General features: G+C 41.0%; 1 protein-coding gene across 3 annotated transcripts in view; it reads right to left on the bottom strand.

Moving 5' to 3' along the window:
• Nucleotides 1-310: 310 nt before the first annotated feature.
• Nucleotides 311-20526, bottom strand: part of LOC117433101 (transmembrane protein 184B-like) — a 60482-nt gene continuing 40266 nt past the window's right edge. For 2 of the 3 annotated variants that reach the window (XM_059016791.1, XM_059016790.1), the window contains 7 exons: nt 18488-18578; nt 17174-17249; nt 14274-14365; nt 13757-13926; nt 12500-12694; nt 8021-8047; nt 311-6263 (listed from right to left, as the gene is read on the bottom strand). In XM_059016791.1, coding sequence (XP_058872774.1) covers nt 6022-6263; nt 8021-8047; nt 12500-12694; nt 13757-13926; nt 14274-14365; nt 17174-17249; nt 18488-18578 — 893 coding nt within the window. In that variant the 3' untranslated portion in view covers nt 311-6021. The remainder of the gene's footprint in view (nt 6264-8020; nt 8048-12499; nt 12695-13756; nt 13927-14273; nt 14366-17173; nt 17250-18487; nt 18579-20526) is intronic. The other variant, XM_059016792.1, reaches the window with a different exon arrangement.

Here is a 20526-nt window from a genome sequence, read left to right as displayed (position 1 = left end):
GTGAAAGACCTGCATTGTTGCTATTTCAGTGAAATGGTTAATTTCCACTGAATAAGGAATCTTACTCAGAAAGGCTGTTCTTTCTGTACAATTTCCATGATCGAACGTGAAGCGGTATATTTGGAAGCATTAAGTCTTTTCCATCAGAAACCAAGAAAAGCCACATGACCCAAAATATGGCAGCCATCTTCTTGGGTCACAGGTCAAAGTGCTGTTAGATGCAGCGTGAGTTTCCATAACACTGAAAACACTCCATTCCAGCTGCAGAAGCTAATAAATCAATGAAATAATACAAAACCACAACGTAAAGGACAATCTATATAATTTTTATTTATTTTTTTGTTAACATCACAAAGGCAAAAATAGAAGCGGAATCTCTGCAGCTTTATGTCAATATACCAGATCAAGAAAAACAAGAAGAAATAAGAAAAACACTGACGGTACAAAACTAGGTGTCTGTATCTCTGAGATATCATACAATATTATTCCTATTCAATATTCCAATATTTGTATACAGTACTGTACGCCACTTTTCTGCAATAAAAATGACACTAGTGTTACAGGGAGTGCGGGGCTGACAGCAACAAGCCACTCTGAATTGAACTGTTTGGAAGCAGCTTAGGGAAGGAAAGGTCAGTGGTAATAATTCAATAACACATTTATTATTTCTGGTGACTTCCTTTGTGCAATCAATCTGATCATCCGAGTTTCGTTTTAAACTCAATCTGCACTTAGTGGACAGACAGTTATACTACATTTTCTGCAGCAACAGCCTCTGTAATTGGAAAAACATTGTCATTAGGGTTTAAGATCACAAACTCTTTGTTTCTTCCCCCAACCTTCAGTCTTTTAATGACAGCTTGGGATTTCTTTTTCCTGCTTCAGAATTGCCAAAGCTTCAAATAAAGTCTGTTCACAGCACTATCTTCCCAGATAATACAAAGTGTTAATATTGCACTGTCGTGTTTATGTGTTGTTCACGCAGAGCTATAATGAAAACGAGCCTGTGCGTTTAGTAATCTGACACACTTTGCTCTGAATCCCCACTAGAGGTATATCAGCAAGAGCAATCTACAACGATAAACAGGAACACTAACTTATAGAGAATTTTAGAAGAATACAATGGAAATGTTTTAGAGAAACCCTAGATCCATCATTGAAAGCTGAGGTTTGCATTTCACAGCAAGTTACTACCCAGGGCTGTTTTGCGCCTCTAAAAGGTCAATACATCTTGTATTTCTAATGTGTACAGTAATCCGTATTTATCATCCAATCCCTACCACAACGGAATTGCTTGATATTATTTTTGCAGTATACCAGGGTGTTAACTGGGGCTGACATCCTACCTCATTCTCTATCCCACCATAATATACTGTACTGGTTTAGATTCACAAAAATTATTCTAAAAAAAATAAAAAATAAAACACAACACTTTGATGTTCAATTAAATTACTCAGGCAGTTCATTTCAGAGCTCCTACATGCACCTTGTATCTAGTTCTGAATAAGTTTACTATACATTTATTTAATTTTTAATGCTAATTTAGCAGAATGGGAAATGTGAAGACGTTCCCAAATGTCCACACAAAAGTGCACAACATGTCAACGTGGGCAAACTAAATACAAATGACATTTGAAAAGCATTGGCACAACACTGCCTGTTGAGATTCAGCCAATGAGAGGTAAGAACATGGCTTAAAAGCCTTATCTCAAGATTGCAGCTGAAAATGTAGCTGATTGGGGATGTTACAAAACCAAATTGTTCAGTCAATTTAAAACAATGATAAATGCTACCCCTTTAAATCCCAGCTCGCTCTTAAATGTGGTTTAAAACAAACTTTGCAGTGACCAGACATTTCAAAGTGTGTCATAGCAGCCCGCAGGGGTAATGGGGTTTAGTGTCTGCCTGTTGCAGTTACATTTCGATACACATTGCACAAATTCAGAACAGTTTTTCACAAATATTTATACCATGCACACCATTTTCATAGCGGGGAAGTGGTAAGAAAGTCAGATTTTCACCCAAAAATGTGTTCAATTTATGTGATAATGCTGTTCCTTAACAGTAAACAACTGGAGAAATAAAAATTATAATACAAATCAGAAGTGCTGGAGAACAAAAATGCAAATTATTACATTTCATGTGTAATTTGATTTTTTTTTTCTTGGTTATATAACATATCAAAAGAATGATCCAGATTGAATATGATATTGCATGGGGCACTGCATTGATAATCCATTAGCGTGTTCACAACACAGTGATATCTGAACATACTGGTAGGCTTGTTGCTTTATATCTTTGTATTGGATCGCTAGGCTTCAATCCTTTCATATAGAGAAGACTGACTGCCCTTACTTTGGAGGGACTGGTTGAACATTTTGGACATGTTCTTGTAATCCATAGCTAGTCGGGAGATTGGTCACCAGTGTAAACTTTAAGGCAATATCTATTGATTTGGTATCATTTAATCTATGACCAGGAATTGATATGTTTCGTTAAAGTGAAATCTCACAACAATGGACCCAAATGAGTGAAGAATGATATCATTAACAGTAAGGGACAGTTGGCAAGAGAGGTGTCCGACGTATTATTAAAATGACAAACATCAAATAAAAAGACAAAAAAAACAAACACACTTCATTTGAGATGTATAAAAAAAGGAAAAACAAAAAAGACTGAAAGCTGATTCTTCATCCCCGTTGTAACCTGGGGAGTAGAAAAAACAGCTAAAAATAATATATTAAAATATAAACTGTAAATCTCTGGATGATGGTAGAGTTTTATAAGCTAACCACCCACACTGGAATGGAAGGGTGTGGGGATATGCAGGCTCCCATTTCTGGGAGTATGATAGAATTATCCTACATTTAGCTGAGCTTCAACTGTCAATTGCCCAGTGGTTCAACCAATTTTATACATGGGAAACTACTTGGTCATTTAAAAACATCACTATTTTATGTGAATTTAGGTGAGATTTATAATGCTGAATTCAAGGATGTCCACTGGGAGTCCTTCTAAGCTACAAGTCTTTGATTGCAGAGAAGACTGACTTGCCCTGAAGTTGGAGGGAGAGGTTGGAAAGGTTGGGCATATCATTATAATCCACAGCTAGTAGGGGGATTGGTCACAGTAAAGAGTATAGGTGATCTCCATTGGTTGTGATTCAGGAGCATTTAATCTAGGACCAGGAATTGAGAAGTCATGTTTTCAAAGGGTTTACTCCAGTCTTTAGTGAACTCTTATTTTTTTAAAAAGGTAAAATGCCTGTTAATTTTACAAAACTATAAACAAACAAATAATACAATCAGAGTTCTCTTAAGCAGCCAATTAAAGAATGGAGGAAAGCTTTGACAACATGGTCCGAAAGGCGTGTTTAATTAAACTTCAAAAAGCCTCAGATGTCACAACTGGGGAGCTAAGTTGAGGCCCCCAAACTCGGACTTGAACCTCCGGTGAAAGGCCAATTGATAAGATTGACAAGATGCTGCTTGGTATCATTAAAAGACGATGGGCAAGTTTCAAAAGACCACTAGCTGAGATCACTAGCTGATGGTAAAACCAGCTTTTTGCACACTTGTGTGAACTTGCCACAGGGCAGTAAATGCTTTTCTTAAGTTACGATACATGTTTCTTGTTTGACATTTAAATAGAACAACTGTACAATAGAACAACAACATATCGACATATTAATGCAATAACTGTAGCCATATATAAGGACCCCAAATTTGGGCGCCCTTTATGTATGCCAGAATTTTTTTTTTTTTTTTTTTTTTTTTTTTTTAATTGCTACGGTATATCCTTAAAAAAAAAAAAAGTCAAATCGAAATCAAAACTAATCGTTTCTCTTGTTAAAAAAAAAAAAAAAAAAAAAATAGGGATGTGGTCTGAAGAATATATTTTAGACCTTATTCCATCTGGCAATAACTTAAAACTGAGCAAACACTTAGACTGGATTAAATCTAAATTCTAGCACCGCTATCAGTGTCTATAGACGTTTGTTGGCACTATGCTAAATATCTGTGTCCATGGTACAAGTTATCTAATTCAGGCCTTTAGTTTCCCAGTCAAATTAACTGAATAGAAAATAATAAATTAAAGCAAATATATTAAATCTGGCCCCAGAAAGTATTTTCCAGTTCTTGTTCCAGGCCTTAACTGTCATGTCACCATGCTGCTGTAGCCTTGTGTCCCATCAACACAATACTTCTTTAATGTATACTGAGCATCAAAAGAAACATCACTTATATTTGGATAAAATTCACTAGATGGATCGAAAAATTGCAAACTCTGTTTAAGAGCAGGTGCAGTGACTTTTTATTGTGCTGATTAACAAATGACATCACGAAGATGCTGCAAAATGATCTGTCGATCTTGGACAGGTGTTGTGACTCTTGGTCTCCCAGTTCGTGGCCTGTCATTGACCGAGTGTGTCTGGTTATACTGTCTCGCCAGGTTTGAAATTGCTGGCTGTGAGCACCCAAGGCGACGAGCCACAGTACGCTGCTCTAATCTAGCCTCCAACATGCCGATTGCACTAAGACATTGCTCTCTTGACAGATGTGGCATATTGGTTTTTTTTTTTGTGATTTTCTTTATTGCTTTATTGGAGCTTGCAATTCAATAGCTGAAATCACTCCATATCCAGTGTCCAATCAACTGTCTCACTAATTAGGTGATTAAGTGCATATGCTTCAGTCATAGTCACTCAAGCATGACATGGTCAAGGATGAATGATCAAGTGATTAAAAAGAAACCAAAAACATTTCGTCAATGTCCATCATTTATATACCTTATTTTTTCCCCACAAAATAAATGTGTTTTAATAGTAATATGTTTCTTTTGATGCTCTGTATATATAAAAGGCTGTGCACTCAACAGGATGTGCAGCCTATCATTAGGCTTCAATATGGAAACACCAGCAACCAAGCACCTACCCAGTCTTGCTCACCATGACTGAACGGACTTGCCAACAGGGCGATGCAGTTTCACTCATTCCAAACCCCTCTGATTTCCCGTTTCATGCGATTTACTTTTGCTCCTTTCAGCTGATCGGCTGCTCTTTGCACAATGGTCTTCTGTTTGTCCTTTATCTAAAATGTATCATTTGCAGTTTCATGAAAAAACAGAAAAGGGCAAAAACAACAGTAAAGAAAAAATGCAGTCAGAGATGCCACAAGGTGCGCTATAGCTGGCAGGTATTCCAATTCTTAGTCCACAACCTGCTGGGTACAACCTATTACACATCAAGTGCTGCCCTTACAATATTGAGAACAGAGTCTCTCTCATATCCAGTAATGAGAACACACCATGGGAAGGTTTAAAAATAAATGTTTTTGCCTGATAAGCAACAATGTTAGTGCAAAGATGCTGCAAGACAGGAAGTTCTGGTTAGCACTCTGTAAAATGTTTGCACTCATTTTTCAAAAGGTTTACAAGCAATGTGGAAAAGCAGTGCTGGAATGAACCATTGGGGTTTCAGCTCAACAGCAGCAGACTGGCAAGCCCTTTGGAATAATAGTTTCGACAATTGGCAGTTTCAGGACACTTGTAATCCTAAAAACATGGCTAGTTTGTGTGGAGGTCTGCGTTTACATGTGAATTGAGTGTGGTTGCAATTGAGGCAATGCAGAATTTGTATAAGTTTCCGTCAAAATCCGGAAATGCTGTAAAAACAGACAAGCCATAAAAACATAACAGCTTCACACATAAAAGGGAACTGTAGAATATAGCCTAAAACTGTGTAGGGTAAAACCTCCTCTTCAGGCTGCTTTCTGAACAAATTGGGGCATAGTGTATTTTAAAGTGGTTATGTTGTGTGTTTATTTCAAAAAGGTTTGTGAACAATAAAATGCTGGATTGAATGCATTAGTTCCTACTCTCCAACAGCAGATGGCGCTAGTTGTCCAGTGCGTGACTTTTGATAATGGTTCCAAACGACCCTTCCCCAATGCCAGTTTTATTTAGGTGTGTGTGTGTATGTGTGTGTGTTTGTGTGTTTGCGTGTGTCTGTGCTGTGCTCTCTCAGAACTCGTCGTCGGAGCTCAGCAGCAGTGTCTTCTCGTTGTCCCTCATGCTCGCCACGCTGTGTGTGCGTGAGACGGCGTGTCCGTTGCGCTGCCAGCCCGGGCCTGGCTCCAGCGTGGATTGTTGGGTGTACTGCTGGTAAGCAGGGGAGAAGTTGTGGATGGCATCCTGGACAATGTCTCCGGGGTTCATGGTCTCCTTCAGACTGCTGGAGATGCTTTTCATCGGGGCGCAACGACCTGAGAGAAGAGGTTGTTGAGAGAGTGTTTTAGTTACAGAGGAATCAAATCTGGTTTAGATAATTAGTAGGGCCTTTGTTTTGTGTACCAGGGTTAAAGTAATTGTAGCTACCAAAGCAGTTCAATACATGTTCTCTGCCTTGCACATCCATTCATTATACAGGTCTCAATGTACAGTTTGGAAAGAAACACATGTTTTACAAACAAGTATTTTCTAAAACATCTGGTACAACACCAGGTTTGCAAACCTTGCTTTTAGTTGGTCTTACACTTCCTGGGTCCCCCCCCCCCCCCCTTCCCTGGCTTCTTTCCTGTCAATAACCAATCAGCTGCTTCCATAGACTGACATGCTTCTACCCAGAAAACACTGCTGGGGTGAAATGCCCAAGGAGGTAAAGCAGAAACAAACTTCCTGAAAGGCAAGGCAAGCAAGCTGAGAACTAAATGTAGAACCAGACATCTGTTTAAAATGAAAATACAGTGCCGACAAAAAGCTTGTGAACCCCTTAGGATTTTCACATATTTCAAACCTAAAATGTTATTAGATCTTATTCCAAGTCCTAATAATATATAAAGATAACCTGATTAAACAAAATGACACAAAAATCTGATACTTTTTCAACATTTATTTATCCACAAATGATTCAACATTCAATATCCATGTGTGAAAAAGTATGTGAACCTTTAGATTCAGTAACTGGTGGCACCCCCTTGAGCAGCAATGACTTCAACTAAGCGTTTCCTATAACTGTTGGTCAGTCTCTCACATCGGTTTTGAGGAATTTTGGCCCATTCCTCCTTAAAGAACTGCTTCAACTCTGTGACATTTGAGGGCTTCCTTGCACGGACAGCTCGCTTCAGGTCCTGCCACAACATTTTGATGAGGTTTGTGTCCGGACTTTGACTAGGCCATTCTAAAACGCGAGAGATCCTTGCCTGCAGATCCTTGGATGTTACCTGGGGTTCTTTTGTGACTTCCTTGATGATTTTCCGGTTTGTTCTTGGAGAGATTTTGGTAGGACGACCGCTCCTGGGTAGAGTGACTGTGGTCTTGAACTTTCTCTATTTGTAGACTATCTGTCCGACAGTGGATTGGTGGAGCCCCAAATCCTCAGAAATGGTTTTGTAACCCTTTCTAGATTGATGAGCATCAAAAACTGTTTTTCTGAGATTTCTTTTGATCGTGGCATGACGTGTTTCCACACACCTGTATGGTGAAGACCAAACTCACAAAGTTTCTGATCTTTACAAAGGATGGGGCCTCCAAAACTCACCCCTGAAGATCGACCTAATTATTTAAAACACCTGATTCTAATTATCCCCTTAACTGAGCTGATAAAACCAGGGATTCACTTACTTTTTCACATGCCCGAATCTTAATTACTCATTGTTGTCTAATTCATACATCATTTTGTTTCAAAATTCATGGAATTGGTTAATATAAACCCTATTGGATATTTAAGAAATGATTCAAGAAGGCTATCATTGTAAAACTATGGAATTTCCATAATTATCTTTGGGGTTCACAAACCTTTTCTTGGCACTGTACATGTGTGCTATAACAAGTATTTCAACAAAAAACGCACCTTTGAGACCTATGAATGCAGAAAGGGGAAGACTTGCAAATTGCTTCGTGTAAAACATTTAGTTACACAGAGAGGTACACCAATTAGTTCTGTACCTCTTAACTAAGGACTATGGTCTTGGTGTTTAAGGTTAAAATTCATCCCAAAACACAAAAGAAACTGAAGACCTACCATAGGGCCCATAAGTAGGAAGTATTCCTTTATACAGAGCGCAGAGAGAAAAAGAGAGAGAGAGAGAGAGAGAGAGAAGAGCAAACAAACAAGTCAGAACAACATGGTTAGAGACTCGAGACACATTCATGAGAAATATTCATTTGAGATTCAGAGGTGTGGGTTAGGTACAGATGAAAATGTTGGAGTGAGAAGAGGCCGACCAGCCCATTGGCCTCGCTAGCGCACCTTTTACCCTGGAAAGGAATTTCATAGGGCAGAACAACCAGTGTGTCTTTTTACATTTAGAGGTTGAACAATCTGTAATATTTGTCAAAAGATTAATATTGTGTGTGTGTGTGTGTGTGTGCATAAAAACATGAAACATGAGCACACAAATGCTGTGTGTAGTCTGGTTAAACACTTTTTATGAGTAACTCAGGCCCTGTCCACACTGCGTAACCGAACTCAATGAACCCTTTCAAAACCGGGTTTAGACTGCATGCTGGAATGCTTCAAACCTGAACGTTATTTTAAAACTGTTACAGAATTCAGAAAAAATGGTAAAATGTAAAAAGGTACAAAATTGGCAGAAAATAAGTTTTAAAAAAAAGTTTCCACATAACAAATGTATCCTCCTACTCTCCCATTTCAGTGTCTCAGGTCCCAATGATGGAGCTGCAGACACAGGAATGTCCCACAGGAGATACAGGAGTTTTCTGTCTCCATATGAAGACCCTTTTTTCCAGTAATTATTTACATAATTCAGAGCATGCTGGAATATAAAAATGGCACAGAAACTACAAAGTAAAATTGCAATAATTTTTCAATAACTATTTATGCATACACTTCACCATGAAGTGTATATCTATCTATGAATAAGTAACTATTGACCTCTCCCAACCACAATGTAATGCCACCAAGGGGTGGTGTTAATGTAAAAGTCAGAATGTGAGGAGAAGTAAAAAGAGTTTCTTCCAATAAAGACTATAAACGGAATGAGCTTTGACCTCTTGAGGTCAATAAGTAAATAACAAAATAAATAAATCGAATAGTAAACAAATAAATAAATACATAAATACTTAAATACATAAAATATAAAAAAAAAATCAGCCTGCCTCCCTGGTCACCTGCACTAGGGCACGGCAAATCACAAAGTATGGTAACGCCAGACTCACGACTGGCAAATAAAGCACAGGAAGTGCGTAGTATAAGCATGGGAGAAGGATGATAAACTGCAACATTACTGTGAGAATCTATCAGCAACTTTGTGATCAACTTTGTAAGGGTATTTGCTTCTTAGTAAAACAAAATGACAACGTTGTACATATAAGCTGCAAATAAAATATATTGCTCAAGCATTAGAACTTGACTATAAACAGCAGCTGTGTACCTGAGACGTCTGTTATACAAGGATTACTAAAGTTAGGTTAGAAATGTACCTTCAGAGGGTAAATTACAATAAAAACACAAACCCACGCAGACACCAAATGAATGACAACAGAAAAAAAAGACTGACTAGAACATTGCTTTCTAAAGTAAATCATCGAGCTAAATAACTATCGAGAAGTAATCAATCTGACAGGTAATCTATATATAAAAACAGTAAATAAACCAACTTGCAAGGAAACTGGCAAACACAATAACGTGTCCTAAATATATTACTAATGTAGTATGTCATGGCATATTAGTAAGGGATGTGTGAGCAAGAACATAAATAAAAGAACGGATACAAAATCAAATAATGAAATCACCTTCCATGTCTACAGCAAAAATAAGATCCAAAAGCTCTTCATCCTCCAAATCAGGATCCTCGCCCCCACTGGAGTAAATCACAATTACTCCCATTCTCCAAAGAACTGCTTTGTGAGATCGCTTGCCGAATTCCATTTTACAAAATCAGCTCTCAACTACAATCTCATCTGGGTTCAAAGTTCATCGAGCCTACCCTTCAGTCCATGCGACTGTTTTAAGTCTATCAGTACACAGATCACATTTCAGCACCATTTTAAATGATGCAATGGATACAAAACAAGCAGCGCTGTGAAAAGGCGGGGCCCGAAATATTGAAAGTGTTAATCCAGCTCATGGCGCCCACATTGAAGCACTGTTTCATGTTCAGTCAGGCTTAGTGTCAGGCAAACACTATTAAAATAGTTTGGTTACAGCGCAACGGACAGTGGACTTAATACGACAACCCTGCAAATATGGAACCCATGCCCACGGAAGACATAGCGTTTCTTAGCATGAACATTATGGCTTTGTGCATTTCGTTTTTTTTTCTTCTATTGCTCTAGATATCAATAGTGCCTTGAATTCGGCATCTGACCACGTCTCTCCACGATCCACCTTTTATAACATAAGCCTCAAAAATTGTATGCAGTGAGGTTGTAATGATAGTCGTTCTCCTCTTTCAGGTGCCTGCTCAGGTGCCTGCTGAGTATTTACAATATCCCCGCTGCAAACATTTTTGGAGGATTCACAAAAAACATTGTTGGGTATTAAACTATCGACACTTCTACAAAGCGCACCACCTGTTGTGATCTCATTGAGAACTGGACTTGAGACTGCCTTTGAAGTGCTCGAGTCCCGTATTAAACACTCTGCCGTGTACATGCTAACCGTATTGAGCACTTTTAAGCCAGTTTAAGAGCAACTAATACCCCTTTTCCACCTGCACACCCGAGCCGAGTTGAGCCAGCCTGGTACGGCTTGGGTAGCTCGAGCCGCTTTTACACTACATGAACACGTAATGAACGTACTGAGTCCATTAAAACGTCACAGACTGCAAAAACAGAACTAAGCATTAGTTTATAAAATATGTTTTATCATGGATTTTTTTTGTTATTGCAGAAAAATACTGAAAATGCGTGTGTGTGTGTGGGGGGGGGTTTGCTGAAATACATACTAAAACAAAGGAAGCAAAGACGGGGGACCGTATTACAGGTATACATAATTGAATTATGTCCTTATAAAATTGATTCATGAAACGACATGTGGTTTAATGTTTCTCATTTTTTCGATGCATCGATCAATAGTCCCAGCCCTGATATCTATACAGTGCCCCCTCGCTATAAGGCTCTCGCTTATAACGCACCTCGGATAAAACGCTCCTACAGCATGTCCCCCAATTCCCTATACTAGTGATTCATGCAATATTTCAACAGTAAGTACAGTACCGGTGTTGTTAAAACTGTAAACAACTTCTCAGTCTAACTTCCGTTTCTGTCTCTCCCTTTTGATACAGTATCTGAACTGAAGAAACGCTGCGCTGGCACTTTATAACACAGACATCTTACTCAGCATTCGTTTTATAACTAAACAAATATTAAGCCTATTACATGGTTCTCTTTCCTAATGTATTTACTTTTTTGCTTTGAGAGGTGCTGTGGCTTTCTTCGGGAGACGAGATGCTTCAGCCCCGCTCCAGCAGCTGAAAGTGGGGCGAACCCATTCGGCCTTCCCCACTCCTGCTTCAAACTGAGCTCCTGACCGCCGTTTAGCCAGGCTATTTATAGTTTAAAAACTGCTAAATTAAAATGATCCACGAGTGGGAATGTTACCTTTTTTTTGTAATAAATATAGCGTTGATTACATGATGCTTGATGGAAAAGTTACATTTTTGCTTCACTTACGTGCATTATAGAGAGTTATTTTATTGTGTATTTCAGTCAGATGTGTGTTGTTATGTGTCCCGCGGTGTAAAGGTAAGGAGTTAGGAAAACATTTAGCGGTTGAGGTCCTGTGCGTTGCCACTTTCTCTTGTAATGACGCTTGAGCGTGATGATGAAATGCAGTAACCCCGCCCACAGCCTGCTTCGGCCCCGAGCCACATTCAGATATGTTGCGAGGCTGGAGACTCGGGTGTGCAGGTGGAAAAGGGGTTATGGAAAATATGGTTAAATGCATAGTGTGGACAGGACCTTAGATACTACCAGTACTATTCTATGCCGAAGAACTTTCTGATTAGTAGAAATCAATGCAGCATAATTTTACAAACAGGAGATCTGTGTTTAAACATCTAGTGAAATCCTTTGTTCGTGTATCACTTAAACTGAGGAGAGGAGTTTCTTACATCATAGATCACAGTGGTTTTATATTAATAAAGTCTCTTCACAGTACTGCCTTCCTACCTTCCAGGATAAAAAAAAAAAAAGTCTCATCTCTGTGTCGTGTTGCAACAAGAAACTGTGGGTTTAGTTAACTCAATTTGCTATGAATCCCAATACAAATTTGATTTGGGTCCCAATAGAGGTAATATCAGAAACTGTCTCACCTAACCGCACTGACTAATAATATGAATATGAATTCTCTGGGCAGGCACCTAATATAAACAACAATAGCAATGAATACATGCTCCCCATTTCTGGAATAAACAAGACGTCATGAGAAACAATTATCCACAGTATTTCATGGGCAGGATGAAGTGATGACAAACAAGCCCTTTGTATTTGTAGTTGGTATGAATGCATGCTGCCCAGCAGGGCTATATTGTCCTACCCTGTGTGACGAGCTGCTTGTCCACATAGACCTTGTAGGTGAACGCGTAGCGCAGGGCGATGGCAGCGAAGAACATCTCCACGCAGATGATGAAGTTCTGATAGCCGGCGGCCACCGTGCCCTCTCCCACCGACACCTCCGCCGAACTGATCTTCGGGATCGCCCCGCACTTCTCCAGGACAGCCAGCAGCAAGCCTGCACACACACACGCACGAACGCACGCACGCACGCACACAGACAGAGACACACACACAGAGACAGAGACATAGAGACAGAGACACACACACACACACACAGAGATACACACAGAGACAGACACACACATACACACAGTTCAGATACTACTATTACCCTGTTCCTGTAGACCACCAGCTCCCAGTCTGTCTAAACGTACTGTGCAATTATCCACACATCTTTATAAAATCAGGGTATATTCAATGACTCTGAACCGCAGTGGGTCACACACGGCCATTGGTGCTGCACTAACTGATTATACGACTGGGATTGAGCTCTCCACAGAAATCAGGAGAGGGTCATTAATGTTGATCAGGCTAATTTACTATTCAAAGTGAAACAAGTGTGAAACAGCTGCTTGGATTTCTGATGATTGCTGCGGAGAACAGCGATCCACACAAACCCAAGCAGCTGCTTATTCACTCGTTTCACACTGAATGGTAAATAAGCCCGATCGACACCAATGACCCTCATCATTGTCCGCAGCCGTAGAGAGTTTGGTGCCAATAATCAGTTCATGCGGCTCTAACGGAAACTGTTTACATATTACATTAGGACCAAACCATTTTACTTCATTTTAAAAGACAAAAATGCACTTAATAGAAACATTTAACCGCTGCCAATATTTAGATTCACTACAATATAGATCAATAAAATAAATCCCATTATGCGTTTCAATACGCTGTGTAATATTTTTAAAAAGTGTTCCTAAAAGAGCTTTGTTTTCAATTTTTGATTCATTGGTGAACGGTTCCACCACTATGCGCCAGTAGCACATGTTCAGTAGCACATAACTTCTGTCACAGCTTAGTCACAGTACAGTCTTGTGGTAGTTTGAAATGTTTCTTTATGTTTTTGTGTGTGTACTGCAGACACTTCCTAATCTACTCCAGTTGGGACTGGACCCTGTTTGGATGTAGTAACTTCTGCAGAGTACTTATTGCAATGTGTAACATGAAGGATGCAGTTTCCACATCTGCCGTCAGCAGGCACTGCACTGCGGAGAGTGTCAGGGATGCTCACCTTGCCAGAAGGACAGGAAGATGACAGACTTGACCATGAAGAACTTGAGCACAGGGCTGTAGGGGCTGAGCAGCTCCCGAGTGGCGAAGTAGAAGAGGAAGAGCGCGTACAGAGCCAGGCTCACCGAGATGTTGTAGACGATCGTCACGTAGAGGTATCCGCTTGCCACGCTGGGAGAGAGCGAGACAGAGAGACAGGGCGTCACAAGCTAGAGCATAACCCAGCTTGAGCCGTCTTCTGTATTATTAATCATGAAGCCACTTTCACCAAATCCAATCACGTCGTCTTGTGCATGATAGACTAGGGGTACCATCGAATAGGCAAACAGTAAAGTGACAGTCGACTAATCACACAACTTCACTGGGGTCTTCAATTGATCTAAATGGTGTCATATCTAAATAACAGCACCTTTTACATAAAGAAGTGGGCTTTGTGAAAACCAACAACCCTAACATTGTGTGAGAGTCACTGAGTGTGGATTTGTCTTTAAAAGTCAGGCAGGATTGACGTCACTTACTTGAAGTCTCCATCCTTGTATTTCCCAAAAGCTTGCAGTATCACAGTAATCATGGCCATCAAGGGCTTGACTACGCAGAACTGCAGAGTCGCCTGGAAAGAAACAGACAGGAGTCTCAGTCCCTTCGTACCGGCAACCTCACTGCCATCAACCTACAACCACTATGTGTGCGCTTAGGGTGGGAATTTCCATTAAAACATATTCAACTACAGGGCTCCTGAGTGGCGCATCCGGTAAAGGCGCTCCGTGTGGAGTGTAGGATGCGCCCTATAGCCTGGAGTTCACCGGTTTGAATCCAGGCTATTCCACTGCCGACCGAAGCTCCCAGGGGCGGTGCACAATTGGTCGAGCGCTGCCCACAGGGGGGGAAGGAGGGTTAGGTCGGCCAGGGTGTCCTTGGCTAGCCGCACACCAGCGACCGCTGTAGACTGGCCAGGCGCCTGTGGGGTTGCCTGCAAAAACTGCCCAGAGCTGCGTTGTCCTCCGACGCTGTAGCTCTGGGTTGGCTGCATGGCAGCCCTGCAGAGTAAAAAGAAGTGGTCGGCTAACGGCACATGCTTCGGAGGACAGCGTGTGTTCGTCTTCGCCCTCCCGAGTCAGTGCAGGGGTGGTAACGGTGAGCTGAGCCTAAAATACAATTGGACATTTCAAATTGGGAGGAAAAAAGGGTTTAAAAAAAACAAAACTAAAAAAACAACACACAATATTCAACTACTTTAAATATTTAAAGCATGAGAGTACTTGAATGCTAGTCTAATCTTTTCCTTGATTTTCCTTATCTTTGTATTGTACCGTACTGTTTCACTGTACCTAAAAGTAGTTAAAAGTAGCAAATTCATTTCAGAAATCTTACCTGCTATTCACTGTGTGTGTCTCAAATGTGCAGTTCCGTAAGTTCAACAAACGTATTTTCATTTTAAAACATCTGGTACTTGCTACACGAGGTAAAAAAAGTTCTCAGTTTGCTTGTCTTGCCTTCAGGAAGTCTTTTACTGCTTTACTTCCTGGGTCATTTCAACACAGCTATCAGATGTCATATTTTAAAATGAAAAAACACATCTGCTAAAACTTTCTTTCAAAACTGAACATTTGAGAATAATATAATGAATGGACTTTGCTAGCAGGGAAATGTATGGGATTATTATGTCCACTACAATCTCCAAGTACCTGTGAACTGCAAGGAAACCAGTTTCTTTTTAGATGTTTTTATTTTGTGTGTCAATTATTATTTTACCCCTGATTCTCTCCCAGTTTGGAATGCCCAATCACTTTTCTCCTCACTGCAGCAATTCCCCACATGGCTCAGGAGACCCGAAGGTTCAGTGGGTGTCCTCTGATCCCACAACCAAGCCAGCTTCCTTTTTCACCCAGTAACTCGAGAGTGGATGTCAGTGAGCTACCGCCCTCTGGAGGACTAAGGCCACCCCTGCAGGTGTCCGCTCTGAGCTCACTGGGCACCTGGCCAGCAGCAGTGTTGGGACAACAGAATTTTTGTATCACGATCATCTAAAAAATTATCACGATAACTGTTTTTATCACGATAATCCATTTTGGTGTCTTGAAACTTTAAAATTCCAGCAGCAATGCTTTATTTTGAATACTTTATATTTATATATATATATATATATATGACACACATATACACACACACACAGACGTTAAGGGCAAAACCTGAGGCAATCTAGTTTCGCCAAGGGCTTCTGGGCAAATCCCGAAGTTACCACTTTTTTTCGGCACTCGCCTGCAAATCTAGATTGGCCCAGAACTTGAAAAAGACAACTGGGCGAAACCCGTTTTTCAACAGTTTTCACTGAATTTCGGAACTAGCCCAGGCGATTCTAGTTTCGTCCAAAGCTTCAACATCGATGCTGGGCCAATCTAGTATTTCCTATGCCAATTATTTGGGCAATCCAGCGACGGGCTGAATAAATGAGACGCGCTGAATAAATGGACCACTAACGATTAAGTTAGGTTAAAACTGATTAATAAAATCCATTTAGATTTTTTTTTCTGTTTAAATCTAAAAATACATTTGAGCACCCTAAGATTAGTTACCTCCCTTCCTGTCAATCGGTACCCTGATATGAATTCTGTCTGTGTACACTGCATCAAGAGGATTGGACCGGTCCCTAAATACTCATTCCCTTCCGATTTCTCTGCCATATCGACGCCCAGCTAGTTGTATGCGTGGCACGGTGTGTCCTGAAACAGGATCTGTGATGAGAATTGCTACTTGTGGTTGCTGTCTGGCTGTCGCAAGTTACAGTCAAAATCGGCAATGTCACAGCCCTGTGAAAAAGTTTTATGAAACCCAAATTTTAATCTGCAAAGTGCCTGCGACTGTGATTCGGCACAAATTGCTTGTATGAAACGGGTCCCAAGTTGCTTTGTTGCTATGGCAATGTGCGTCACAGGCACAGCTGCATCGTGTCAGACTGTTTACAAACAAGTAGGGTAACAAAATAGCCCCATTTACACAGAAGCAAACTACTCACTCTGTGGCAACAGACTACTGAACTAAGTTTGTTTGTGTGGAATGTTATCCTGTGAATTCTGACTACGATCCTCGATAATGGCGATATGGATGGTAACCATGATAACAGATCAAACTGATTTATAAAAATGAACATTACCATCGCAATATTACAACATTTTAGATAACTGTCCCAACACTAGCCAGCAGGGTCACCACTGTAGCGCGATGGGGTGAAACAGTCAGTGTCAGTTTTGCCTCCCTAAACCACGGGAGCACCAGAGCCAAAGCGACGCTCCCTTCGGAGTCCCCAGCAAAGACGGGTGACTTCACACAGCGAGGACATGAACCTGCGCTGTATGACTCACCCTGTGCACCACACAGCAGTGTGGTTGGTTTAATAAGAGGAAGGAGCAACTCGACTGACCTGTTTGCAGAAACGCAGGAAGCCAATAGAGTAGGTCTTTCCCCAAAGGCAGCAGGTTCCGTACATACAGCTGGACCTACAGACAGACAGACAGGGTTACATTGCTGCTGCAAAGAGTCCTACACTGAAAAAGCTTTTCACCTATTTTCGTAATTATCAATTGCATGTCTTTTATGGGACAACAAACGAGTATCAATGATAAACTAGACATTGACTATTGCTTAATGTAACATTGTATATATACTGTAAATTGAAATAAACCACTAAAAAAAATCAGCATGCTTCTTGAATGACAACACAAGTGTTTTATAGTTGTTGTGAATACATACTACCCTACCTCATTTAATGTTTGTCTTTAACAAAATAGTCCATCATTAAATGATCCTTTGATCTTACAATGCATCATACAAGCAGCCCATCAGGACCATGCCCTGTATTGTGATATCGGATCGCATCATTACAGCCCTAGTGAACACAGTCCGAGTAAGTGGGTGGGGGGTTGCTGAGGCACGCAAGTTGGATATCAATCTTATCTTACGACCCACCTTATAAGACATAGGCTCCCAATGTAGGTCATGAAGAGTATTAGGTGGGTAGGATTGACAGCCAGCTTATGTGCACACTGCACCACTGTGCACCCCCTCCCACTCACACAGGAACACTGCACCACTGTGCACCCTCTCCCACTCACACAGGAACACTGCACCACTGTGCACCCCCTCCCACCAGCACACTGCACCACTGTGCACCCTCTCCCACTCACACAGGCACACTGCACCACTGTGCACCCCCTCCCACCAGCACACTGCACCACTGTGCACTCTCTTCCACTCATACAGGCACACTGGACCACTGTGCACCCTCTCCCACTCATACAGGCACACTGCACCACTGTGCACCCCCTCCCCACATCACACAGGCACACTGTACCACTGTGAACCCCCTCCCACTCACGCAGGCACACTGCACCACTGTGCACCCCCTCCCACTCACGCAGGCACACTGCACCACTGTGCACCCCCTCCCACTCACACAGGCACACTGCACCACTGTGAACCTCCTCCCACGCACGCAGGCACACTGCACCACTGTGCACCCCCTCCCACTCACACAGGTACACTGCACCATTTCAAAACAAATGCATTCCTTTAAAAAGGTGAGCAATTTATTATGGTATTTTGGGCACTTGTCTAAAATAAACCTCAAATAATTCAAGTTACAATACAGTGTCTTGCATAATAATTGCCTGCATACAAAAGGGCATTGCTTGTATATTGGAGTCCAGTTCACGTTTTCCACAACAAATAAACTCACTCAATCGTCTTCCCTCTGATTTCTGACATGATGGCGCTCTCCCCTCCGAGGAATTCATAGCAGAGGCTCAGGAAATTGTAGATCACAAAAGCTACAGCAAGACAGAGGGAAGACAGGTTCAAGAGAGTTATTTTTTGGCCCACAATCCTGTTCAATTTGAGGCTACAATGAGATTCCTGGGTGAACTCCAGTTTATCATTATTAAAACAGACCTGGCTGGTTCTCCAGTTTGTGCACATTATCTAAGGCAGTTTTAGCTGCAGGTAGGCACGCTTCCCCTCCACTGATCTCTTATAGTAGCATTACCAATTATTCTTGTTTAGGTTCACTTTGTATCAGTTTCTGTTTCAGGTCATCACATCCTCAATATAGCTCTCAAAATGAAATATAACATTTACTTTAACAGTAAGAAATCCCCATGCAGACCCTTTACTTACTGAATATCTTGGTATCCCTGAATAGAGAACGGTATCCTCTTTAAATACACGGATTTTAATAAGCAATGATTTATAGTAGTGCAATATGTACACTGGAAAAGAAGTTGTTAAAAAGTTGATTTTAACCATACATTTAAGAATACCTAAGAACCCTTTTATTAAAGTTGTGTAACTTCAGTCTGTGTTTTTCTTCAATGACATGGAGTAAATGCCTTTGTGAATTCACCCAACACACGACGTAACAATCTCATCCATGAGCCAAATGCTGAGCTCGGTCAGCAGTGCCAAACCCGCATTAGCACAAGTTCATGAAGGAGGACCTATTTTAAACCAGGGAATTCCTGCTTCCTAAGTGCCTTGCACAATGCAGTTAACTACGGAGACAGAGAAAGGTCCTGTGAATTGAACAGATCTAAATCCTGTAAAGAACCCACTGCAGTGCAGTGTGGCAAGGCACTGCACAATCTCTGCTCTGCTGTGGATTACACCGATCTCTACCCTCGGGAGGCAAGGCTGAGACCACAGACTCCTTTCAACTGGGACCTGGCAGGAGGTGAAGCAATGACAAGAGCCCACAATTCAGCTAATGTGCGTTTGTTACACAGGTCTCAAATGTGCAGTTTCTAAAGAAACATGTTTAGGTGCCAGGTTAAATAAATCTCTTTTTCCAGACTATGCTTTTGGATAGTGTTGCACTTCCTTCAATGGTTTTTCCTGTCATTAACCAATCAGCTACTCCCTGTACTGACTGACATGCTTTCAGCCAGTAACATGGCACAGAAGACACTCCGGTGAAATGACTGACCTAGGAAGTGCAAGTGTAACAGATTTGCTGTGAGCGCTGCATGGAAACTGAGAACTTTCTATGACCCAATGCAATACCACACACTGGGACATATTTCATAAACGTTTCCTCCATTCTTTAATTAAATCCTATTTGGGAGGGGAGAAATTAGTTTATTAATGTTACAAATGAAAAACAAAACACGCTGCCTGTGCTTATGAGGACCTGAAATACATCACTTAGTTGTTGGTTCTGGTTTTGTAAAATTAAGTTGTTTTTTTCACCAGATTGAAACAATTGGATTGAATTTAAGACTTGAGTAAATGCTCTGAAAATATGGCCAATTGTGGTTGGAATACATGTTTGCTATAAGCACATTGTAACCCTCTGTAGCTAATGGAAATGCAAAACTAGAGATGGCGCTTTATTGGCAGTATGATACCTTTGAAAGGGTGCATACTCTGTTATTGGTGCTGCCTTCGTCTGCACAGTGTTTGGATTATGTACAAAATGGCAAAACCATTCTCCCCCCCCCCCCTCCCCCAAAAGATAAAAGCATTCAGGAATGACACACCGGCTTCTGTTTGCCGATTCCCTGCTGCTCACCTAGGTCAATGTATAACGCAGTTATTCAACTTGTTATGATTAATCTCAATGCAAATACATTCTTAGTCTGCATATGAGAATTGCCCAATTATTTTTATTTGACCTCCTGAGAATCCCTCATCGTGGATTCTGTTGCTGTGTGTGTGTGTGTGTGTGTGTGTGTGTGTGCACAGCTGCAGCGGCCCTGCCACTCTGCATGTCTGTGTGTGTGT

Source organism: Acipenser ruthenus, chromosome 53 (assembly GCF_902713425.1).
Source record: "Acipenser ruthenus chromosome 53, fAciRut3.2 maternal haplotype, whole genome shotgun sequence".
NCBI lineage: Eukaryota > Metazoa > Chordata > Actinopteri > Acipenseriformes > Acipenseridae > Acipenser > Acipenser ruthenus.
Note: the sequence above shows the minus strand (reverse complement) of the source record. Positions and strands in the feature narration are given on the sequence as shown.